The sequence below is a fragment of the Brachyistius frenatus genome, unplaced genomic scaffold, assembly GCF_029030835.1.
Source record: "Brachyistius frenatus isolate BFR_SWC_R1_liver_20210118 unplaced genomic scaffold, ASM2903083v1 Contig_3, whole genome shotgun sequence".
Lineage (NCBI taxonomy): Eukaryota > Metazoa > Chordata > Actinopteri > Embiotocidae > Brachyistius > Brachyistius frenatus.
In genome coordinates this window covers 5838383-5864633 of record NW_027210602.1, presented here as the reverse complement: position 1 = coordinate 5864633, position 26251 = coordinate 5838383, and the positions used below count along the sequence as shown (strand labels likewise).

General features: G+C 41.5%; 4 protein-coding genes across 8 annotated transcripts in view; 2 read left to right on the top strand and 2 right to left on the bottom strand.

The window, feature by feature from the left end:
* Nucleotides 1-26251, bottom strand: part of smad2 (SMAD family member 2) — a 353957-nt gene that overhangs the window by 10866 nt on the left and 316840 nt on the right. For 3 of the 5 annotated variants that reach the window (XM_069704478.1, XM_069704503.1, XM_069704512.1), the window contains exons 1-2: nucleotides 8612-8772; nucleotides 5640-6142 (exon numbers count right to left, since the gene is read on the bottom strand). In XM_069704478.1, coding sequence (XP_069560579.1) covers nucleotides 5640-5896 — 257 coding nt within the window. In that variant the 5' untranslated portion in view covers nucleotides 5897-6142; nucleotides 8612-8772. Of the gene's footprint in view, nucleotides 1-5639; nucleotides 6143-8340; nucleotides 8427-8611; nucleotides 8773-26251 lie in introns of those variants that run through there. The other 2 variants (XM_069704486.1, XM_069704495.1) reach the window with 2 other exon arrangements.
* On the top strand, nucleotides 10894-12231 carry LOC138624373 (N-acetyllactosaminide beta-1,3-N-acetylglucosaminyltransferase 2). The gene has a single exon (XM_069704542.1). The coding sequence runs from the start codon at nucleotides 10894-10896 to the stop codon at nucleotides 12229-12231; it is 1338 nt and encodes a 445-aa protein (XP_069560643.1).
* Nucleotides 14693-15355, top strand: LOC138625622 (heat shock protein 30-like). Its single transcript, XM_069706655.1, has one exon. The coding sequence runs from the start codon at nucleotides 14693-14695 to the stop codon at nucleotides 15353-15355; it is 663 nt and encodes a 220-aa protein (XP_069562756.1).
* Nucleotides 17450-18112, bottom strand: LOC138625616 (heat shock protein 30-like). The gene has a single exon (XM_069706640.1). The coding sequence runs from the start codon at nucleotides 18110-18112 to the stop codon at nucleotides 17450-17452; it is 663 nt and encodes a 220-aa protein (XP_069562741.1).

Below are 26251 nucleotides of genomic sequence, written 5' to 3'. Positions count from 1 at the left end.
ACAAATATGTACAGTTGGTCTCTTAATGGCATGAAGAAAGGGAAGAGATCCAAACTCCTCGGCTTCCCAGTAAGAGACTAACTGGATGACAGATGATTGTGCGACAAATCCAAATCCAACAAATAACGATGTGGTGCAATCAGGTGATGCAGAAGGCTGGAGGGGATTGAACAGTGGAGGGTTGTTACAACATTTATATGAAAGATGATACCAAGATTTATCCAAATAAAACATTTCATAGATCTCAGAAAATGAGATGCGCAAACAATTATTATCATCATCAAATTAGACAAATGTAATGGCTCTAATATTTTGTAGTCGAATGTGATTTTTGCTGAAGCAAACGCAACACTTGGCAGCTTCTTCGAAGTGCTGACATAATAGACATGTCGAATTGTTTTACTTCTTTATTGGGCTTTCAGGTTAATAAATAAGGCCCTGTAAATAATATCTAAAGCACACATCCACAAAATTTCTGCATATTATTTCTAAGACATGACAGGTGTGATGTGAAGAAAAGAAGTTTCACATGAAATATATACATCTACACAACAATGGTATGTGAATGAGGACTAAAGAACACACAATATGTGTCACGTGACAACAGAAAAAACAGTCATGTGTATGCACATACAGACGAGGTGTGTTTGACTGGAGAACGCACACATCCCGACTGTTGCTAACTTGTCCTGTAAAGCTCTACTGATACCCTGTTACCACCGAGAGAATCCGGTTCTGGTTTCTGGGATGATGTTCATGCCAGGTCGGCATTTGGAACTTCGAAGAACCGGTTTGCTTTTCCACGGGCTACAGGGCCATGTCATTACTGTGTATGTCTGTGTATGTCTTCACTTTACCAGTAAAACCAGTGCCAACGTCAAGCACAACGCCAACAATAGTAGACTAGAGTGCAAGGAGACAGTTAGTCTCCTCCACAAAGCACTTTCGTTTGTCTTTACGACATTTGTACATCCATGCTGAAGCTTTTTAAAACAAACAAACAAAAGAAGGTTTCACTAAGTTTTAGCTGGTCTTGGTTGTTTAAAGATAATCCAGTCTTTAGACTGGGGTTAGGTAGCAAACCTCCACACTTTTATGGTAGCAACCAAATTTACTCGGTAGTATCTAGCAACAAAAACACCTTGTCATCAGGACCAAATTTAGATAGCTAGTAGGCTACATCCACACCGACATGTTTTAGTTTTAAAACGTTTAACTTTTGCTCCACTTCCCACAGGAGTCTCATCAGAACCAGTAAACCACAATGGTTTACATACACAGCTTCTACTTGGGCAGATAAAATCACTTGGTTTCAATTTATGTAGCTTAAAGCAGAGAGGAGGATGAGGAAGAGGAAGAGGAAGGGGAAGGGGAAGAGGAAGAGGAAGGGGGAGAGAGAGAGAGAGAGAGAGAGAGAGAGAGAGAGGAGAAGAGAGAGAGAGAGAGAGAGAGGAGAGAAGAGAGAGAGGAGAGAGAGAGAGAGAGAGAGAGAGAGAGAGAGGAGAGAAGAGAGAGAGGAGCGAGAGAGAGAGAGAGAGAGAGAGAGAGAGGGAGAGAGAGAGGAGCAAGAGAGAGAGGAGAGAAGAGAGAGAGAGAGAGAGAGAGAGAGAGAGAGAGAGAGAGAGAGAGAGAGAGAGAGAGAGAGAGAGAGAGAGAGAGAGGATTTTGTTTACTGATAAGAACAAAGTGAGTGTCATGCTTGTCTCTCCAAGATTTTCTATCTCAACACTTGTCAGAGTACTCAGCTTCTACAACTACGAGTTCCAAGTGTACAATCTCCTGATGTAGATCATCTTCTGTCCTCCTCCTTTCTCACTTGAAGGTCAAGAGTACAATCAGTGTGCTGTCAGTCAGGAGCTCCCTGTCTGAGCAGGACTCTTGAGCGTCATCACCTGTAAATCACTCTGGGTGAAACCTAAAAGGCTAAAGTTGTAATTTAGACAACTTATGACTTCAATTTGAAAATGTGCAAAACTGTACAAGAATATCTCCACCCAGACATGATGTAAACTGTTTTTAATGTGATGAAACCGTTATCTCAGATTTCCATCACCACTGGAGAAGCCACCCATTCCTTTCCCTGACACATTTCCTACCGCCACTCAAACAGCAATCTACAAAGTCCTACACCTGCTATCTCATCACAATCCTGCAGACATCCTTCAGACATCCTCCACCCAACCCCCACCCTCCCAAACAAGACATCTACAAGACCAAAGCCAGAGCACATTATCTTAGACAAAGGGAAGTGATCTACTCATCAGGAGCCTGATATGCTATCTACTGAAAACTAAAAAAGCATCCTGCCCTTCATGGCCGGTTTGCCCTCAATATGTAGGGATTCCTGCCAGAACACCATCAATCCAGGAAAAATGATGGCCTCGAAAATCTTACACAGCCAAACACCCAACAGGTTGTTTCTTTTAGTAAAACAAAACAAAAATAGGTGTTTTTATTGTTATCAATTCAGAAAAGCAGCGGAAATAAGCAATAAGGTGTGGAAAAGCACCTTATTGTCTATTTTCAAGTATTTGCGAATTCACGACCGTCCTCTCCACATACTGACTCAGCATAAACGTCAAAGATAAGAAGTGACACAACGCAAAGCAGGAGACTTCTAATGAAGTTGAAACGACACAAGTTGAATAGTTACTAGCTGAGGACAGGAGCGACAATCAAGTAAATGTCTTACAAGACCCATCATGACCTTATCAGCAGCGCCAGTTCAGAAGCTACTATCTAACCTAAATTCCTGAGTGTGAAGAAACAGAGAAGTCTGGCATCAGCCTCACATGGTTCTCCTGCTGCCCTTCTAATCCCTTTTATTTTTCCTTTAGCCGCACTTGTTCCATTAACAGGAGCTCTCCTCGTTTCTCATCTACGCTCCAACGTCCTACCGGTTCCTCAACAATCAAGCCAATTTCTAGTCTACTGTTTACTACCCAGTATATAACCACATGTTGTAATTTATGCCACAATGTCACCTCGAGTAAATATCCGCCAAATGTTTGCGCGACTCATTTGAGCTTTCATGTTATTCTAGCCCTGCCCTGCTTCATACTTTATTTACACAACACTCACTTGCAGTACACACCGGGACCTACTAGTGTACAAGCGACTCTAATGTGTTGCTGTGCTCACTTGACGAAGCGCTATTTCAATTCTTTGATATCAAGATACATTATTTGATGTAGCGTATCCGTGGGAGAGGCAGATCTACACGACCTGCATTCAAACTGTAACGTGATTAGATCTGTCCGACTTCAGCCAGAAATCTGAGCGGAGTGCATTGCTGAGAAAGTGTCCACCCACTGAGAACCTCGTCATCTGATAATATTACACATTAGATGTAGAAGGTGAGCCTTTCCGTGATGACAGAAATGTAAACAAGCACAGCGCACCACCGTCTGCCAACGCTACACCTGCCGTGTTTATATTTCTTGTCACCTCATCACCTGTTTCACAAAGCGTGTGCAATAAAAATGCTGCAAATCCAAGTGCAGTTCCGGATCATCTCGTCACACGCACACCAGATTCACCTGGAGTACATCACATTATGATGTCAGATGAAAATGATGTTTTGCTTTCCATTGGGGTGGGGGTGGGGGGAGATTTGGTGATCAGGAGTAGCAGCCTTTAGTGACATGCCAGTTCAGGGTGTGGAGTATGAGAAATATCGGAGTCTCTGAAGGAATTTATTATATTATTCATAGTATGCAATTAAAAGGAAACCAATAGAGACAGAAAGAGGGGAAAGAAAACATTACGTAGAATATTTAAATAGGAAAGCTCATAAAATCTTCACAGAGCAGCCTGGTTATCTCCCCTTTCTGCTGATCCCCTGCGGTTTGACTGACGTTGATCACATGCTTCGAGCAGGGCTCCCCTGACTTTGCCACTTTTGTCATGATAAGGTTTCACCTGGTCTGGTGACTGGACATGAGCACCGAATCACGTGACACATGGGACCATACTGAAGCTATACTGAAAGACACACGAACAGTAACTATTTGGACTATGTGCGTGCAGTATGAGCAGGCTTGGGTGCACAAAAAGAAAACAATTTTACACAAAGTATGTGCATTTGGGTTGGGTGTCTTTGAAATGTCTATTTTCTGTTACAAGGATGAAGATCTAATGTAACAAGGTTCTGTTTTCACAGAGTATGAAACTCTGGCTATAACTCTCTAATAATAAGAGGATGTCCTTAACAGCAACATCTTCAGACATCCGACATCACGCTGCGTTTGAACTTATACATATTAAATAGAAACAAATTCATATTTTATTTTGATTTTTTTCATCTGCTGCTTTGACTTAAGTCTTGGTCTTCCATTTTTTTTTCTTAACGTCTTCAATGTTCCTCATGTCTGTCTGTGTGATGAGGTGGGACGGTGTGTGCACCAAACCGCAGGGCACAAGTAAAGCCCTTCTAACCTGTATTTGGCCAACGGGTATTTAAACTGCCTCGTTTCTTTGGTTCTTTGTTTAAATATTTTAGTTTACAAAATGCCAGTATAGCATGTGCAAGCTTTCCAGCTTTAGTTCCAAAAACAGGTGCACGGCGATAATATCTTCAGAACCGTTTGGGAAATCAAGTACCTCATTAGCTGACGTGGCCAATCCAGCGTACTGATACAAACACTTATCCAATTAGTCACTCATGCTGTTGTGCCATCAGTTAAACACAAAAGCATCTCCAGTTCCACTCAACGTGATCCTTGAAGCAGGTGCTTCTTCCGTCAAAGAACATTTAAATCACGGTCAAGTCAAGATGATGCAGACTATTGATGCATCACTGAAACTATTAGAACAGTGATAAACTCTCAAAACATTGGAAGCTATTGGGATGGCATTGCTCATATGTAAGCCTTAAATTATCACTGCAACAATCATCTTATCAATGTACGGCTCTGAAAGAAAACACAGAAACAAGGTTCAGCAGTTCAGAACAGTAAAGGTGCAAAGTACCACAATGTAGATACGACCAGAGCCTGTTGCACTTTCAGACATGATCAGCATAGAGTACAGTGTGAGGGCACGATGAGAGTTCTCTGCATATAGTTCAATGGATTTCAAGTCTAATCGTGGTGGACATCTGTTTCCTCCAATCAGGTTTCACTTCTGCCGCCCTGCTAACCTATGGCACAGCATATAAAGGGAAGTGGACCCCCTGTTGCAGAACAAATACTTTTCTTCCTGCAAGTTTGCGCGTGCCTGTCACCCTTCTTCTTACTTCCATGTGTGTTGCTACGCCTCGCTGCGCTCATCAGAAGCGGTGGTGTTGCGGTGCACCAACACGCGCTGCCTGCGGATGTGTTTTTTTTGTGTGAAAGTGCGTTTGTGCTCAAACAATCCATTACTTGATCGGTGTGGATAATCAATTCGCCATTTATCGAACTAACTTTGCTCTTCCAGATTCTCAAATATGAGAAAGTATTTTGTTTGTCGGACATGACAAACTTGCTGTTTGTGCAAGTGTTTGTGTGTACTAGTAGCCGAGACTGTGTGCGCTTCACCTAAATATCTTGACACGCAGAGCTGTTGTGCCAGTTATTGTGTGTGTGTGTGTGTGTGTGCGTACAACAGACATAAACACATAGAAATACAGGCTGCGTGCGTGTCCTCCTCTCACCTACCTGGGTATGGTGACACACTTTGTGTTGCTGTTCTGTGTACTGATGGCTTTCTCGAGCTCATCCAGCTGTCCGGTCTTCTTCAGCTTCTTCACCAGACTTTTCACAGCTTTTTCACACCATTTCTCCTCCTGTCCTCCGCCGTTCTGCTCCCCAACTCCTCCGATTCCTCCTCCCGCTCCTCCACTCCCTGCTGGAGTCTTCTTCCACCCCAGGAGGCGTTTCACAACGGGGGGAGTGAAGGGAAGGATGGAGGACATGGTGGCTGGTGTATTTTACTGTGGCCTTAAGAGAGTTCTGATGGCCCTCTAAATTGACGTAAAGTGAAAAGAAGGTGATACCGGCGATGGGTCGGAATTCCTACTGGAGGGTTTTTTTCTAAACAGAATATATGTGTGTGGTTGTAAGTAATGTTTTATCTAAACTAAGGCATTGGTCTTGAGGAGTCCTGAGGAATGTGGAAAACCAGAAAAGAAAGCTGCAGAGAGGAGCAAATCCAAAGAAACCTAAAAAAAAAAAATTAAAAAAAAACAGGGAGAGAAAGCACACATCAACACTTGTACATAAAAAGTAAGACAATTACAAGACACAAAATGTGATAACAAATTTAGTGCATAAAATTAGTTTTTGAAACAATTACGTCATTTATGCCCACATATAAAGTTTGTTTTTTGCCAAAAGCCATGATTATCCTTTCTCTCATAGCCCCCTGCTGTGAACCCTCCCACTGTACACAGCACCTTAAGTATCAACTATCAGTCAACGCACAACACATTCAGCAAACAGTTTTTAAACGGTGCGTGACCGCTCGTCTGTCAGACTCTGATGTATACACTCTTTAGCTTATCTTATATTAACAAAATTAAGCTCTGCTGTTGGCAAAGCCATTTTAACTTCAGGATCGTTTAACGAAGACTTTATTGCTCACTTTACTGACAGTCGGCAAGGACTGGGTATACCATATAGAATTTGGACAAATATAAAAACTGTGATAAATTAGATGGTGTAATTTTGAATAAATGTCACATTTATGAGACAGTAAGTTCTGAAAACTTCAGCGACGGTGAAATGAAGCAGAACATACACTTGTTATAATTAGAGGCAACATTAACTGCATTTCACCATTTACACTAAAACTGATCACAAATCCTGTTCTAGTTTTCTTTCTTTACGCGAGCCACTTTTAATAAAAAAAAACTCCTGAGAATTTAAAGTCGTGTTCAAACATTGTTTTTACTTAGAGGAGAGGAAATTACATTGCGGGTGGCAAATCTATGTCAATATCTATGCTTAATCCGACAACCAAAACCAGCGTTCACCCTTTCGTAGGAAACCCGAGCGGTGTTAAACCCCAGTCGGTAGCACGGTCTTAAGACTCAGCTAAAAACCTGTTGACCCATTCACCCAACTGCTAACCTTTTAAGTCTCACAAATCCCTCCTTCAGTCTATCAACCTGATAGTCCACCCACACCTCTATTTTGGCAGGTGAGCAATTCAGGGCCATACCGGCCCGAGCAACAGTACTACAAACAACTAGTGAAATGTGGGGCTGCATTGACCAGTTACACACACACACACACACACACACACACACACACACACACACACACACACACACACACACACACACCACACCATACAGCTGTGATGTGAGCTCCGACTTGCAAACGTAACCTTATCCCGTATTATAGCTCTCGTGCAATTACCAAGATCCATTTTCCAGACTATCGATGGAAGCACACGTGCTCAAGACAAGACTGAAATTCACATAAAACACTCGAAATGAAATTTGATAATACATCTTTTTTTTTTTTTCCTTCCACGGACCCAGTTTTGCCCAAACACGAACTCCTATACCTTTAGATTAGCGTCAGCTGCACTATCGATCGACGGGACTTCAATAAGTAACCAATATAAGACCCTCATCGATGCAGATTTATTTCTCAAGCTCAGTCCGAGCTCCTTCTGAGAATTACATTCACGGGCTGACCCGTCGGACTGTTCACTTAAACAGTACGGTATGAACGGCTTTGAAGAACGAGTCCGATTATATGTTCTGAAAAAAAATAAACCAACTTGCAGTCCAGGTAAGCTGCATTTGTTTTGATTTCATCCAGCGACATGCGGTCTGTCGAGTCCGGCTTCAAAGCACGTGCAGTAAACGAGTGCTTCAGGGACACAAAAGGAGGCGAAATCACGGTTTTTTTTTTTCTTGAAACAACAACAACAACAACAAGCGGGGGACAAAAACGCTGTCGTGCGTAGGAGTCTTCAAAGTGGACAGAGACATCTCAAATCCTAAGTTAAGGAACCAGAAACACACACACACAAAAAAGGTGCTAATAAAATGATCACAATACATCTCACAACGCCGACACGAGCTCTCGTGGGGGGGGGAGGGGGGTTTGAGGGTTAAAAAAAATAATTTAAAAAATAAATAAACAAGGTTATTTTGTCTGCAACGTTTCGTCTTTTTTTAAAATTTTTTATTTTTATTTTTTTAATGGGCGAAACTGTGTGTTTTTTAGGTCACTTTCTTCCAAGACCGTAAACACAACACACGATGTGAAGAATAAGCTAACGCTACTAGCGGCTATTCAAACCAGCCAGAAGGACGCAGACTGACGAGCCGCACAAAAAAAAAAGAAAAAAGAAAAGAAAAAAAAGAAAAGCGACTTTATTTCATCGCTGGGGGTCATTTACCGTCAGCTCGAGTCACAGTGAAGCTATTCGCGTTTCTTTTGTCTTGAAACGACTGATAGTCTCCCCTCTCTCCCCCTCTCTCTCTCTCTCTCTCCTCCCCTCGCCTCCAAAAAAGAAAAAAGAAAAACACCAAAAAAAAAAAAAAAAAAAGAGTATGAAAAAAATCCGCTAGCACGCTTTGCTACTTTGTATCACAGACACATAAACAGGTCTGTTGCATGTTTCGTCGCTCGCGGATCAAAGCCCTCCCGTTGTTTAAATACATACTTACCCGACGGGGAGATGAAACGTCGCTTTGCGGTCGCTCAGGTGCCTGTCGGAAACGCCTGTTTGTTCATTTTGAAACGCTTCCACAGAGAGACTTTAAACTGTATTTTCCTTCCTCCGAGCCGCCGGGGATGATGGCCCCTCATTCAAAGCTCAACCAAACATGTATCGCTTCACGCAAAAAAAAAAAAAAAAAAAACGGGAACGTAGCTTGACTCCGGAAAGCCCCGCCTCTTCTCTCTTGTGATTGGACAGACTCGGGTGTTCGGCCGGTAACCTGTTGCAAGACGTGTGTTCTATTGGTTTGAGGCCCTGTCCGTCATACGACTGAACCATACGAAGGTATGTCGGCGATGTTTATCAGTGGGTACCTTGATTGTTCTTTTAAAATTGCATAATACAAATCTCTCTCTCTCTCTCTCTCTCTCTCTATGTATATATATATATATATATATCATCTTAAATGCTTGAAGATATTCATACATTATATTATTAAAATATAACATTATATATATCAAAGTTAATGTAAATATAAATAGTAATTCATTAATTCACTCTATAATAGCCTAGATGCAGAGGTGGCCCTATAAAATGACATCCAAGCTTTCCAATCAACAGTGAATATAACTGCATTTAGTTACACTAAGTACACTAGAGTACAAATCAAGGTATGCCCATTTCATGCAGCTTTATACTTCCACTCCACTAAATCTCAGAGGCAGATTTTGTCCGTTTTTACTCCATTACGTGTTTCTGATAAACTGATAAAGGATGAAGTTTGAGGAAATTCTCCTCCTTCTTTAGCTAAATTTAAAGACCCACGTGGATTGGCTAGGGAATGTCACAAAGCTGAAAACAGAGCTGTTCAGAATTTATGGAAAGTTGACTTTTTGAAGATCTGTATTTTACAGGACACTGATGCCACAAACACGTGTTTATCTTTTAGAATACGATGCATTGCTCTAGATTAAAGTAACAACAGTATAGCGCAATTAGCTCAACCTTAAAATAGTCAAATTAAATGTACACATGAATGCAGCAGTATTATTAATTCAGAAACATCACATTTAATAGTGAAACACTGCCAGGGAATATTTTAGGGCAGAATAAGTATTTTTTTTTACTTAAGTAAATTGTGCTGCTAATACCTACATCATTTTCCCTAAGTGAAGTTTTGAAAGCAGGAGTTTTTTCTTGAAGTGGAATATCTTCACAGTTTGGTATTATTCCTTTTACTCGAGTAAACTACTACTTACTTCCTCTCCCGCCAATGAATCTCTGCACTTTGCGAGTGTTTTTTTTTGGGGTTTGGGGTAATGATTGTGATGTAAATGACCAGTGGGTTGGGTCGTTTTTTTAGCAGGCCATTTGGCTATATCATGCAAATGCAGTATGCACCTGCAGCACATGCAAATAAAATATCGCTCTTTCAGAAATCATTGCCTGGAATCAATCTGTCAGTAGGAAATAGTAGTGCACCAATTGCATGAATGTTTTTTTTTGTTTTGTTTTTTGTCTCCAGCCAAAGAGGCGCATGCTCGGTGCACACAGGAGTACCTCACCTGGGACGTGTTGCTCAGCTGCTGCTTCGCTGTGGCAGAAACCCAGGTTGAGAGGACGCACCGTGATGGACAGAAACGGTGCGCTACGGACCTGCCACGTTAAAACGAGCCGATAAATAGTCCGGATGAAAAGACAAAAACAAGAAGTGGACACTCCAAGTTACTGAGTCTTTTATCTCGGTCGGAAAGTTCACTCTTTTGTAAGTAATTTAATGCTTCGGTTTTAACCTATTTCCTAGTAAGGGGAACTCACTAGCTTTGGCAAACAATTGCAAGCATTTGTCACAAGTTTCTGCTGTATCAGGTTTATATAAATAGTATATTTCCCTGACAGAGACCATAAGCTATTTGTTTATTGACCAACTGTGGTAGTCAATATTCCCGTGTGTGTAGAAAGAAAGAAAGAAAGACTGAGTTAATCCACTTCATTTCTTATGACATGTTCCACACTGTGTCTACAGGGGCTGTGTGTCTACTGCCAGGTAGGTACAGGTTGATGCTCTGAGTGTGTAGACAAGAACAGATAATAACCCTCAATGGACCATCACTAAGGAGACAGAAACTCCAGAGGGTTGACTGCAGTGTTTGCTATAAAATCTCAGGTAGACTCATGTCACTGCTGGTCTGCGCTCTACGAAAGAGGGGAGGGTAATTATAATATTTCATGTGCTATTATTATGTAATTTCTTACATATTTGTGTGTCTGATTTGTACTGCGCAGGCAATGGGAAAATTCTGCAAATGCAACAGTAGACTGCTGTGCATGTGCCTGCTGCCTTGTATGATGACAGGCCACCTCCTGATTTACATAATGGTCTCCATATTCGTCACCATCTCCTACAGTCCTCCCAAAATAACCACCCACTTCATTGCCCCTGGGATTTCTTCTAATTCTTCAACTTTGGCCTCGCACCCGGTCGCCCCTTTCTGGAACCTTCGTCTGGTAGACAGTGCGCTGTGGAACCAGCTGCAGCATGCTTGGGACCGTCAGCACAATCCCATACTAAGAGGAAACACGACGGGGAGAATGACAAAGCCGAAAGCAAAGGTTTTATCAGAAAATGGGGATGAATGTCTTTCTGACTGCACGTTGCGCAAGTGTTCAGTCCCTCTTGTGCATGATTTAAACAGCTTGCCAGAACATATCAGGGCATTTATCAGGTCAATGCACTGCAGGGACTACCCCCTCCTTATCAATCAGCCTGGTATGTGTGGGAGGAATAGCTTTGGTCTACACTCCCTCATGCTCCTCTTGGCCGTCAAATCTCAAGTGGGGAACTTTGAAAACAGACAGGCTATCCGTGAAACGTGGGGCCGCAGTGGTCTGGTGAAGGGGGAATCAAATAAGAAAGGCGGACTAGTGCGAATCGTGTTTCTGCTGGGAAGGCAGGACTCAAGTACAGGCCCTCACCCAGACCTCAAAAACCTCCTGGAGCTTGAGAACCAGAAATATGGGGATATCCTACAGTGGGATTTCAGAGATGCCTTCTTTAATTTGACCCTAAAGGACCTGCTGTTCTGGGGTTGGCTAAAGCAATACTGCCCCACGGCCACCTTCGTCTTCAAAGGGGATGATGATGTCTTCGTTCGAACGGATGCCCTCCTGGATTACCTGCACAAGCAGCGGGAGGAGCACAAGCTGTGGAGAGCCTTTACAAATGAAACGGACATGGATTTGTTTGTTGGGGATGTCATCAATAACGCAATGCCCAACCGCGAACCATCCATGAAATACTACATACCGGAAAGTTTCTACAAAGGCGCGTACCCACCCTACGCTGGCGGAGGAGGGGTGGTGTATTCCGTCTCACTCGCTTTACGTCTGAGAGAGGTGTCCGAGAGGGTTCGCCTTTTCCCTATCGATGACGTGTATCTTGGAATGTGCCTGCACAGACTCGGGCTCTCTCCCCACCATCACCCAGGCTTTTTAACGTTTGATCTCCCAGAGACCGACAGGGGGAATCCCTGTGCGTACAGATCTGTCCTGCTCGTTCACAGACGGAGTCCTAAAGAGATGCTGACGCTGTGGAAACAGCTCCTGAATCTACCCGGTCAGTGCTGAGGGCTCATTTATTTGGGCGGCACTGTGGTGCAGTGGTTAGCACTGTCGCCTCACAGCAAAAAGGTTCCGGGTTTGAATCCGGTCCTGGGCCTTTCTGTGCGGAGTTTGCATGTTCTCCCTGTGCTTGTGTGGGTTCTCTCCGGGTTCTCCGGCTTCCTCCCATCATCCAAAAACATGCACCTCAGGTCAGGTTACCTGGCGCCGCGCTAGTGGCAGCCTGTTGCAGCAGCTCCCCCCTGAGAGCCCCCCTGCTGTAGTGAAGAAATTTCCCCTCGGGGATTAATAGAGTACTATAAAAAATTTAAAAAAAATAAAAAAAATTGCCAACCAAATAGGATTTACTGAGTACTGGCTGAATGCTACTACCACATTCATTGAAACTAAGTACACTTTGTGACTGCATCTCAATGTCAAGCAAGCGGTACCCTCTAAAGGTCAAATGTAATGTACCTTTTCTCAGAGGAGTTGTATAAATCTGAGGAGGAGACTGATCTACCTCAAAAGGTACTTCTATTAGAAGGGCATTAAAAAATTAAAAGCATGTACTTGGTACTCTTTTAATCAATACAGGTGCATTTGCACCCTTTCAACATAAAAGTTTTATTTTACTACCTGAAGAAACTATAGTACCTTACATATTGCATGTGTGAAGACTATACTTTAGATATGTTTGGAAGAGTGTGGCTGGTAAACATCAATTTATTTGTGTTTTTGTTTTTTTTTTACTTTTTTAAGCATTTTTTCTACCAAGTCAGCAATTCCACCATGAAACTAATCATCATCACATACAGACTTTTGTAGCTTCGAAATCAACACCTGACTTTGACAGTGGTTTTAATTTTGCCTGGGAGGGTATAATGCTTGGAAGAATGTTGGTATCTTATTTTGTTCTGACGATTAGAGTTAATTCAAATTTTCTTTTTTTTTTTTTTTTATCTCAAAAATGTTCCTGAGTTAAACAGCAGCCTTAGATGTTCCAGATTTGTGCTCACTCCCAGTTACTAAAGTTTAACGTCCACAATGATTGATTTTGAATAATTATAGTGGGACTGTTCTTGTTGTGTTTATTGAAGGATTTTGTATTCAAATCGTGAGTAATGGTAATAGTCTGCATTTACGGTCTCAAAGCGCTTTTACAGCTTGCTTCCCATTCATCCACTCACACACATATTCACACACCAATGCCATGCGAGGTGCTCACCTGCCATCGGGAGCAACTTGGGGTTCAGTGTCTTGGCCAAGGACACTTCGGCATGAAGACAGGAGAACGCCGGGGATCGAATCGCCAACATTATTATTAGCGGGCAACCTGCTCTTCCATCTGAGTCACAGCCGTCCCGTGGGGATGGGGATGTGAACGGAGATAACCACGAACAACAGGAATGCTCATGTATATGTTGCTGTAACCAAGGATTGCTACATAGATGTATGATGTTCCTGGGTGAATAAAAGTTTTTAAAACATTCCAAAATTTCAAATTTGCATTTCAAAACGAAAGTTGAATTATTTTGTACATGAAGTTCTGTGTTGAATTGAGATAATAATAAGACAATCTTTGAACCACAACGTCTGTTTAAAGAATGTTGATATGGAGTCAAAATGAAAGCAGTAAACAGCATTGCAAGCACATCAGTGAATATTTACCAAGAGCCTTCGCAGTTGGAAATGTTGACTCATCATTCAACAATGAAATACATAGTCCTGTTAATATAGCATTTGAAAATGACAGTGGGTGTGTCTGATACTTCACTCTTCTCTTCTCTTCTCTTCTCTTCTCTTCTCTTCTCTTCTCTTCTCTTCTCTTCTCTTCTCTTCTCTTCTCTTCTCTTCTCTTCTCTTCTCTTCTCTTCTCTTCTCTTCTCTTCTCTTCTCTTCTTCTGATAACATTAAACTCCATTCTTGTCTGCTCCCAATTATTGATTTTGGTACTAATAGGCAGACAGTGGCTTCAGAGAAATACACTTGCAGGAGATAAGTTGATAAGAGCTGATAAAGACGAATCAGAAAACAGGAAGATGGAGGCAACTGCTCCGAACAGTTTTATTACAGCAACTCCGGTCTTATTTCATTTTGTTTCTGCTGCACGTGGAGAAACTGGATACATAGAAACAGAAGTAATATCTTGGAGGTCCGTCAGAGGGCATTGCAGTTATGGTCCATTACGACTTTTATCTAATGATGAGTTTAACTGACATCTAGTGTTGGCATTTTGTAAATGCAGGAGCATTCCTGAAAGCACAGGAATGATGGAGTAACATCAGGACTTATTGTGAAACAGCTCCACCCAGTGGAGGTCTGTGGTAATGACCAGAAAGTTCCTGAAGACTCTGGACCTCCTCCAGTTACAGTATAAAAATGGGACCGTCCCACTGCTGAGACAGAAAGCAACACAAGAAGACAACAGACACTTGAACGGCGTTTCATCTCACATCAAGAGGACTCAACACTAAACACTCTGAAGATGCTGTGCTCTCATGGATTCCAGTCTGCCCTCAGTCCATTCATGGACTTCTACTGGCCTGTACGCAGTCTGTGTCCAGAGGTCAAACCTCTTTTCCATCAGCAGCATCTCCTGCAGAGAAACCTACGGGAGCTGCGCAGCCGTCTGGAGCTGATGGACAAACTTCAACACGAGAGCCCGGAGGAGACGGAGCCTTTCCAAACCGGTGTGGCCACGCAGCCAGCCTCCTACCGGCTGGAGAACGAGGGAGAGCACTTTGGTCTGATCCTGGACACTCGAGGCTTTTCCCCAGAGCAGCTGTCTGTCAGGCAGGTGGGCAGGAAGCTGACAGTCAGCGGGAAGACGGAGAAGAAGCAGGAGGACGGAGAAGGCTCCTACTCTTACAGAATCCAGGAGTTCAGACAGGAGTTGGATCTGCCTGAAGGGCTGAACCCTGAAGACGTCACCTGCCGCCTGTCTCCAGACGGGAAGCTCCACATCCAGGCAGCCAGAGCTCCACGTGTGGAGGAGGCTGAGAGAGAGATGACCATCAAGAGGAGCTTGGAGGAGGAGACACAGCAGAGCGTGTGTTCACAGGCAGAAGACAGCAGCACAACCCAGGACAAACCTGAACAAATGGACTCATGTATGCAAGCTGATGTGACAATGAGAAGTGTTTTATAATAATGAATGAAGATCATGTTGCTTTTGAAGGTTTGTAACTAAATAAATGTATTCATTTACAACTATTATAGTTCTATGGTGTTATTACTTTTGTCATTTGCAAAATTGTGTTTTAAGTAAATCTTAAAACAGACAATAAAACATAAAACGACAGAAAGGACCATTGACATTGGTGAAATAGCCACATTAACATATGATAAATATGAGTGAAATATTCACAGAAATTAAGACATTTTACAAATACTATTTTTTTTTATTATATCTGAAACATGTTAAGAAAATATGTCACAAATTAGATTCAAAGGTAAAATTTTCACATCAAATTATCTAATCAAATAAAACCATCAAGCTTTATCGTACATGATTGTTGTATTACAGCTGTACATCTATTTCAGTATTCTATTTCTATTTCATTTCTGGATGCTTAGAGGATTGCTCATGTTGATTGTCCTGCCTATGTACGTGATAAAAACAAATAGGGTACTGTATACATTTATGGATAAAAAATAAATAAACGTATTCTTAAAAAGGATAGAAAACTCAGTATAAAGTAAAAGTATACATTTGTTGATTGGGCATGAATCAGTTGAATGGAAATTATGTTTACTGACTCCCTGCATCATCTGCAATGGCTTTATTTATGCTCCAGCACCTGCAGCTGCAGCAGCCCCTAGCGGTTCGTAGGGGACCTGCATGTCCAGAAATCAAAATCAAAAAAGTTATCCTAAAAATATTTTTTGTCAATTTTAGCTGGCTATTGTATTCGAAACAAATTCTGATGTTAAGCAAGTTTAGTAAGTTGTTCATAGTAATTATAATACTATAATAGTTAATAATTTTACTGTAAATCCGGCCGGAAATGACGTGTAAGGTCAGACAGCTGGGGTTAGAAGTTGTACGTAGCGTGACCCGCAAAAACCGGCGGAACAGAAAACACATGGTGAGGCGAAAACTACTTTCGGATTTATTGATGAGGTTATCAAAAGAGCGGATTACAACCAAGTGCAACAAATGCAACAAGAAGGACGTCGGTGACGCGGTAAGGCAAGTTTATTTCAATAGTATATATGTAACACACAGTTTGCAGTTGAAGGTGCTGTACACGCGTTACACATGACATGCTCAGAGACCTGCTTTTTGGCGTCTCAGTTCGAAGACGCTGGTGTCATGAACCTCGAGGAGTCCGCCGGTACCGACCAGATCATGTTTTCTGCAGGAGTTTTCAGAAGTTTAAGATATCGTTGGCCTGCCGCCACCCACTGAAGATCCTCTTGTCTGTCTTGCTCTTGCTTTGCCTGCGAACGCAAATAACGTCAACGGCGGTCGGTGCTCTTATCCTCAGTATATTTAGTAAATAAGGCTTTGGTAACAGCCAGTGCAGAGCTGCTGCGTGGTGTTTGTGTGTGTTTACATTGTGTCCGCTTGCTATCACATCGTCTCCTGCTTTGTGAGTAAATAACATGTGGTAGTTGCAGTGTTGTCATCAATGTTTTTGTTTTTGTTGTTTTGTTTTAATGTAAATCTGGCTTTCCTGTGAGCCGGTGCTCAGCCAATGTTTTGTGTGTGTGTGTATGTGGTATCATTTGTGGATGCTTTTTTTTTTTATTATTTTTTTTTTACATGACGTCTACTTCCTTCATTGACAAATATTGTTTGTGCATCAAAGTATTCGACTTATTTTTCAAGCGTGCCGTGGCCGTAATGACGCGTGTAAGAAAACACGCACATTTCTCTGCATATCTTTTACACAGATCTTTTTCACGTGTGTATATTATATCATCCAACACCGCACCTCCAACTTCGATCATGTTCCAACGGTTTACTATGTAGGTTTTGCGTATTTTCCCAATATTTGTCAGATATTTTGAAAGTAATATTCTCATTTTTGTGGATATTTCACCAATGTAAATGATCCTGTCTGTCCTTTCGTGTTTTATTGTCTGTTTTAAAGATGTACCTGAATATGTTTTTTTATTGCAAAAAATAAGTAAAATACAAGAGTAACCATAAAACACCATAAAAACTATAATAGTTGTAAATGAATACATTTATTTAGTTACAAACCTTCAAAAGCAACATGATCTTCATTCATTATTATAAAACACTTCTCATTGTCACATCAGCTTGCATACATGAGTCCATTTGTTCAGGTTTGTCCTGGGTTGTGCTGCTGTCTTCTGCCTTTGAACACACGCTCTGCTGTGTCTCCTCCTCCAAGCTCCTCTTGATGGTCATCTCTCTCTCAGCTTCCTCCACACGTGGAGCTCTGGCTGCCTGGATGTGGAGCTCCCCGTCTGGAGACAGGCGGCAGGTGACGTCTTCAGGGTTCAGCCCTTCAGGCAGATCCAACTCCTGTCTGAACTCCTGGATTCTGTAAGAGTAGGAGCCTTCTCCGTCCTCCTGCTTCTTCTCCGTCTTCCCGCTGACTGTCAGCTTCCTGCCCACCTGCCTGACAGACAGCTGCTCTGGGGAAAAGCCTCGAGTGTCCAGGATCAGACCAAAGTGCTCTCCCTCGTTCTCCAGCCGGTAGGAGGCTGGCTGCGTGGCCACACCGGTTTGGAAAGGCTCCGTCTCCTCCGGGCTCTCGTGTTGAAGTTTGTCCATCAGCTCCAGATGGCTGCGCAGCTCCCGTAGGTTTCTCTGCAGGAGATGCTGCTGGTGGAAAATAGGTTTGACCTCTGGACACAGACTGCGTACAGGCCAGTAGAAGTCCATGAATGGACTGAGGGCAGACTGGAATCCATGAGAGCACAGCATCTTCAGAGTGTTTAGTGTTGGGTCCTCTTGATGTGAGATGAAACGCCGTTCAAGTGTCTGTTGTCTTCTTGTGTTGCTTTCTGTCTCAGCAGTGGGACGGTCCCATTTTTATACTGTAACTGGAGGAGGTCCAGAGTCTTCAGGAACTTTCTGGTCATTACCACAGACCTCCACTGGGTGGAGCTTTTTCACTTGAGTGCTGATGTTACGCCATCATTCCTGTTTTGAATAAGAAGTTGTGTCAGATATGTTTTTTCTGTTGCCAACTTCAACTAAGTGGTTAGAAATTCATAACATTATTTAAATCCCCTGCTGATTGAAAAATCTAAAATCTATGAATGTATTTCATTCAGACTTTAGGGGATCACTTTTCACTTTAAGCAGAATAATTTATAAACTTCTGATGTCAGACTGTGAACATACAGAGAACTAGTAACTTTGAAATCAAATTGACTTTGTTTACATTTGTGTGGGCACATTGGTGTACTGGTTCACACAGTCGCCTCACAGCATGACGGTTCTGGGTTTTTAACCTGCTCGTCAGCTGAGGCCTATCTCTGGCTTCCTCTCACAGTCCCAACACATGTGTGTTAGGTTAATTGGTGATTTGAAGTTGTCCATAAGTGTCTGATTTCCTGTGATGGCGTGGCTACCTGTCCTGGGTTTAGCCCACCTTTGTTAGCTGGTATAGGCTCCACTCTCCTGTAACCTTGTTCAGGATAAAGCAGGTATAGATAATACATGAATGATTACATTTGTACTTCAGGATTCACAAATATTTTTCTGTCAATTTCTTTATTAAACCACCGCTTTGGTCACTCAAGAGCTGAAGGTCCAGAATATTCAGGAACCTTCTGGTCATTACCTCAGACCTCCACTGGGTGGAGCTGTTTTTTTTTACATGATTTATTACGTCAATCACCATTCCTGCAGTGTGGGCTTGAATCAATTTGCACAATATGTGTTGAGTTCAACCAGTTAACATATGATAATTAGAATTTGGGACATATATTGCTGTCAATTTAATGCAATTTCCAGTCTGTCTTCTGGAAGAAAAAAAAAAAAATCCCCATTTTTTAAATCATAGATTATCTCCTGCTGTCATTTGGATCAGCATTGTTAAAAAGACTGAGAAAAACGGCATACTATGAAAAGGAGTTTGAAATGTCAAAGACAGATTATAATAATAAGTTAGTCAATGCTTTCCTTTACTGAATGAAGAAACAAATCTGAAATTTAAAGATCACCATTACACGTTTCAGAAAAATATAAAAATATCCAGCTTTGAATAATAATTCATATCTTTTATAATTATGAAAAATATCAATTGCTGTGTTAGAAATTCCTAATAATATTTAAGCCCCCTGACAAATCCAGTAAGTAATTTGTCATTTAAAAAGTTTCAGCATTTAATATAAGACGTCTCCTTACAGAAAGTTAATTCTCAACATACATGAAATGCAGGTTTTCACACTGTCAATGTGAGTTTCCTACTCTGGTTCCCAAAAGTTGTAAACTCGGATGTACTGCCACCAGCTATGAGAAAACTGGAATCTATGAGAGCACAATATTTTTTCTTTTGAGTTAGCAAATGAGACACCATGTTGTTTAAAATCATTAGACTGTCTGTTTTGTTCGGTGGCCGAAGAAATATTCAGAACTTTTACTTAAATTTCAATACGGCAATTTAAAGATACTCAGGTAATACTTGTCATAAGTAAAAGTAGATAAATAGTAGCAGAATTTTTTTTAGTTTTAAAAATTAATAAAATAAAAGTACTACTTGGGTCCCTATGACTGATATGTTATTATATATGATATCATTAGATTATTAATAGTAAAGCATCAGTGTGTAAGCAGCATGTTACTGTTGTAGCTGCTGCATGTGGAGCTAGTTTTAACTATATATCTAGAAACAGCAGCTCAATCTGAGGGGTCGTCACATCTAATAGGAAATAAGAAAAAAAAAAGTTCTGAGCTATGAATCTGTTTTTTAGTTTATGAATTTTGTTTCTAAATCTCAATTTTTGGTGAGGTACTGGATCATTTGAACATCTCTGGAAATGAAACCATGTGAGAAGTTAAAAAGGAAAAAGATAACTGTTAACTAAGACATCTGAAATGTGACCCTGACGCAGGCTTTTTGTGAGATGTCAGAAGACAAACAGGTTGGAAACCACTGCTTTAATCTTTAACAATGTGTTCTTTTATCCATTGGGTCAAATCTTCATTTAAAAAGTGTTCAATAAATGTTGTAGAATGGAACGTTAAATATTTCCCTCTGAAATATGGGTTGGAAGTATAAAGTAGCATCACATGGAAATACTCAAGTCAAGTATAAGTACCTCAAAATTGTACTTAAGAACAACACTTGAGTAAATACTTTCAACAACTGTTTTTGTTTATGTTGTACACGTCCTGTAGGGCTCTGTTAATTTCCTGAGTGTAATCTGACAATTTCTCCGCTAGATGGCAGCATTTCCCTCCACAAACATTTCCTACCATTTATCCACCAACTCCCTCAAACTTTTCTGCTATTGTAGCACTTTGCCACTAGTTGTCATCCCAGTTTCAGAAACGACAACATACATTTACATCTAGTACAGTCACACGCATGAAAAAAAAGAGCCCCCTGTTCATTGTTAGACCTTCTAATTAATGTTCTGACTTTTCATTTCCTTTTTTATAATATTATTGTAACACATGCAGGTTTCAGTGATTTACAATTAAAAATGAACAACACGGCTATCTGATGCAATGTCATCGCAATTTACTGAGTGTACAATATAGTGTCCAAGATGTCCGTTGTACATTTTTTTTTTTTTTTTACCTGGATGCATATTTATGAGAAAATAATTAAAAAAAAAAAAATGACTACCTGTTTATGATTCAATACGGATTGACTGAAAATAAATTTAAAAAAAAACTTCCATAGGCTATACAGATATTTTTTATTTCTCAAAGACATCTTCGCTTGCCCTGTAGTATCTTGTAGTAATAACGCACCGTAACTGTGAACATCATTTTGCTCACTTGTTAATAGTAGTTGAAGCCGCTCATCTGCCCTTATTTTATTTATTTATCCAGATATACAACAAAGGCTGATATGGCGGGCTGTGCTCGAGAAGTAGGGCAACAACAGCAAGGAGCCCGGTTTTAAACCCACAGCCGTCTTTTTCACATATTCTGTCTCTCCCGACAACAAGGACGGATGATGAAACCTGGACTGGCAAGCGCAGCGCTTTGCTGCTCGGGGATATTGTGTCGAGGCTGGTGTCAATATTTTTGACACATAAAGAGAATATATCAGTTTTTTTGAAAGGGGGGAGAAGATACTTTTTTTTTTTGTCAGGCATTCACCTTTGGATGAACTCCCGTAAAGTGGAGGCAGGATAGAAGTGAGGAGGAGGAGAACGAAAAGGTACCAAAAATAGAGGAAGGAGGAGAATGAGGAGGAGAATGAGGAGGAGAAAGCAAGGCTCCACTCCAAGTAAATCATCTGCATTGTTCTCCTAATGCTGCCTGTATGCACCAACACACACATCCTGAAAGTGCCGGGACAGCAACACACACACACACACACACACACACACACACACACACACACACACACACACACACACACACACACACACACACACACACACACACACACACACACACACACACACACACACACAAATTCACGCTTCCTTGTTCCTGTCTTAGTTTGTCCCTCACGGAGATGGTTTTTAATGCATCATAATCCCCCTCTTTCCCCTGAACACATAAAAGAGATATCCTTCTAACTGTGTAAGTGGCTCTGACGGCCACCAGCTCATCACAAACACACACGCACAGATAGACAACACACACACACACACACACACACACACACACACACACACACACACACACACACACACACACACACACACACACACACACACACACACACACACACACAGAGCCGCCAGCTCATCAACATGCAGTTATTCCTTTGGCGCTGGATCGCAGGTTGTTAATTGGCTGCCATGCAGAATGTGTGTGTTTCTCTGTACATGTGTGTGTGTGTGTGTGTGTGTGTGTGTGTGTGTGTGTGTGTGTGTGTGTGTGTGTGTGTGTCTGTGTCTGTGTCTGCAGAGCTGGGGTTGCTTAGAAATTCCCGTCACGTCCTAGAGCCTCGATTAAGATGTTGCTCCAGTTTCGAATAGACAGACATGTGGGGAGGAGGGGACGAGAGGTAGAGAGGGGGAGGATACAGCAGGGGGGGGGAGAGATGAGAGAACACCAGAGGAGCGGGAAGAGAGGTGATGAGGCGGGCCTCGGCAAAGGACCAAAAAAAAAAAAAAAAAAAAAAAAAGGTGGGGGGGAAACGCGAGTTAGAGAGAAGTGGTGAAATGCTGCAGTGGTCCTGTGTGTGAGACTTGGAACTGATAACACATCCTGTACCGCCTTTTTTATCGCTATGATAGAGTTGCAAAGTAGGAGGAGGCGTGCAGCAGTTAGTGAAAGTCCCTCTGCAGAGACAATGTTGGGGGACTGGCATTGGCGCACTTCAGAAGCTCAGATATCGTCACTCTCTTGGTTGAGAAGAAGAGCAACTGTGTTAGAAAATAGCTGCTTCCGTGATTAAGAAGGCAAAAGTGTGTTTATAAAACACAGGGAAATAAGTCCACCGCGACTTGCGAGGTTTATTTTGGTCAGAAACATCCATTCACAGTCTGTGTGTTTCACAGATGGAGCTCTGTTGCTTCTCACGTTGAGTGGAAGCTAAAGATACTCCATAAAACATTCATTAGTTTAAATTAGTTCAAGTTCACATTCGGGGTCACTTTTGGATGGCGATGACAATTCTATGAGAAGATGGAGCTCGTGATAAAAGTGTTGGTGGAATTTTGACCTCTTGAACGTATTCGATATGTATTTCAAGCAAAAATACAATATTTGCTGGAAGCTATTCAACAATTATTCGATCAAACTTACTTCAAAGCTGGCAAAGCTAGCCTTTGCTTGTTAATCTGTCCATCGAGCATCTGCTTGGACATTCACTATTAACTGTGCGCATGTGGTAGACTTTGCATGCTTGCTTTACCTGGCAGAGTTTGCACTGTGCCTCGTTTTTGTTTACTTTTCTGAAGGACTTCCACACAGAACTGTTGCAGCAGCCTTTTCTTGTTTCTGCTGTTTGTATCGTAGTATTTTCCTCTCACAGCACCACACGTTTAATCAACACTTGCTCGTCTTCTTTTTCTTCTGTAAGTGTTTAATGGTGGTTGGTAAACTGCTTTTAAGTTGCATTACTGCCACCTTCTGGTGCTAGCGACACATACCTCTGAAACACTTGTAAAAACAAGGAAAATAAGACGAGATTTGATGAATAGATGAAAATCACGACCCGTGCCCGGTGAATTTGTACCAGAAATCTCTATTCTGCTTCAATTTTGGATAAATTCCACAAAAAATAATGCAATGTTTTGTATTGCAACAAATTGGACTACTGACTGACCCAAGGTCAACATACACAGGCAGTGATTGCTTTCAAAACACCAGCAGCCATTATTTTCCGTTAGCTTGCAGTCGAGTGATGTCTTGATGTACGTCAGTTTATATCAAGAGCTCCAATTTACCAGCACTGATGTGTGACACCTCCAAAAAAAACAACAGTTTTATTGTGTTTACAAGGTCCAATGTAAAATTTCCCCCCCCTTCTGGCCCAGTTGACCAGTAGGTCAAAGTTTTATTGCCCTTTTTAAAAAAAAAATATTTTCACTGGCCTGGCAGCCAAAAATGTTTCCATGATTTTGGGGATTAATTATATATAGTGCATACAACAATTAGGGTTAGGGTCCTCTAGTGGCAACTGGTGGTATTGCAGCTTAAGGCACTTCTGCTTTGGCTTCATTTTTCAGACCTGGAAGCTACGTGCACTTGTATACACAGTCTATGTGTGTATGTTGCAGCCAGTGTGTGCAACAGGTATTAAATGACACAGTACAACACATGTTAGGCTTCTGGGTAAACTTGCATTTACAGCTCTCCACAATTACAAAATGATGTAAACACATGACAGTTGAAATATTTGCCATAACTTACAGCCAATCTATAGTAGGGTCCAGAAGACCCATATGTTTCTGTTGAGGGGGAAGTGCTTTCAGAGCCAACTCTATACGTGAGTGTGGCAAAGAGAGGAGATGGCAGGATGAATGAAATAAGAAAAAAAAAAAAAAGAAAAAAAAAAAAATGAGACGTTTGGTATGAGGCGACATAAAGGAGGAAGAAAAACAACAACAGAAGGAAGACACCGCCGGTCGCAGGGAGGGATCAGGGTGATGATTTGAAGGTTATAGATTGTTAACTTTTTGGTGATGCTCTAATGAAGCCATGAGAGACTGCTGGACATTTCTAGGTCACACATACGCACTGAGTGAGACGATACACAAACTCGCAGTTGGTTACATGCACGCACTGTACACACACACATACTCGACACACTCAGATTTGACTACAGATCTTCTGTTATGTAATTATGAGAGAGAGAGAGAGAGATTCAGACACCAGCACACACACACACACACACACACACACACACTTCTTACAGCTGTCTGCCAGACACTGACAGCCACCATGTTAATGCAGCATGAGACTGGCTTGTTTTTGGTTAGACTGTTGACGAGTCACCGTTTTCAGATATTTTGATTCCCACCAGAAAAGCCTTTTTCTTATTTATGCATAGTCAGATGGCGGTAGCAAACAATAGCTGCTCAGATGCTTCGGAGCAGACAAACAAAGCCCCGATGCCGCATAATGTTTGAGCTAACACAGTGCATGAGGTCAATGGCAGCACAAGCTTGCAATTCCATAACCGAAGACATTAAATCTGGCCTTTTCTGGAAATTAAATGACTCTTATCTCACCTAACTGGCCTCATTTGTTACCTTTTTAAAAAAAAAAAAAAACTGTCTGTTCTCCACTTAAAGGTCAGAGAACAGGGTTAATTAAACAACCTGTTATCTCTGCTCTGTTGTGAATGTTTTTCTCTGCCTTGGTGACCTTGATTCTCTTCTTTTCCATGTTTAAAAGTAAAAGTGTTCCTTTTCTTCTCTGAACTCCCCCTCTCTTGCTCTCTCTCTTTCTCTGAGTGTAAAGGTATGTGTCTATCTGAAGGACTGCAATTTAAGTGATCTCAAGGTGCTATCATGTTTGTTTGATGGAGGATAATTAAATGGGCAATAGAAACCAGGCTGTTCTCATCACTATCGATTCCTTTGCTCCTCCCGTGCTCTCGCATGCACACGGCCAATGCCCTGAAGCCCCGGGTCTCTAAGAGGAGATGTCTGATACTCCCACATCAGCGATCAGCAACCTTTCATGTTTCAACAGGCTTATTTAACCTAATCCATATTTGCCCCCCTCATCCTCAGCAGTTCCAATCTATATGGAGTCCTTCACCGAAAAGTGTTTGTTTGATGAAAATCAAACAAATAATCCCGCTAAAGACGTCATAAGCGTGCTTCCATCCTCCAAATCCATCAATCTGAAGCAAAGACAAACCACAAAGAGGTGATCGAAACAGAAAGACATTTCAAAATGATATGGAAACAAACGAATAAACACATAATACATTAAACTGTGACAGCAACTCTGACTAATAGGAAGAAAAATGAATTGCCCGTGATTAGTTTTAAAGCCACTGGTTATTTTGAGTCCTTCCTTTACTCACAACAATTTGAGACAGGATGAACTGTGATGGTATTAAAGTTAATGAGGATTAAGCATCAGGAAGCTGGTGCATTTGGGAGAGAAAGCTTTTTAAAGTAAAAGGTTTCTTCCCACATATTATAACAAGAGATTTATCTGACAGCTTGTGGTCCACTTTTCCAGGTACTTTTGGGCTGTGTCTGAAATCACTCCCTTGTCATCGCTGACAGGTGTAGAGATGCAGTGTCTGTAAAATCACAAAGTAGTTGCAGTGGTGGAAGAAGTATTCAGATCCTTTACTTAAGTAAAAATACTAATACAGCAATGTAAAAACACTCCATAACAAGTAAAAGTCCTGCATACAAGTACAGAAGTATTAGGAGCAACATTAAAGTATTAAAGTACTGGTTTGATCCCTCTGACTGATATATTGTTGTATTTGACATCCTTAGATGTATT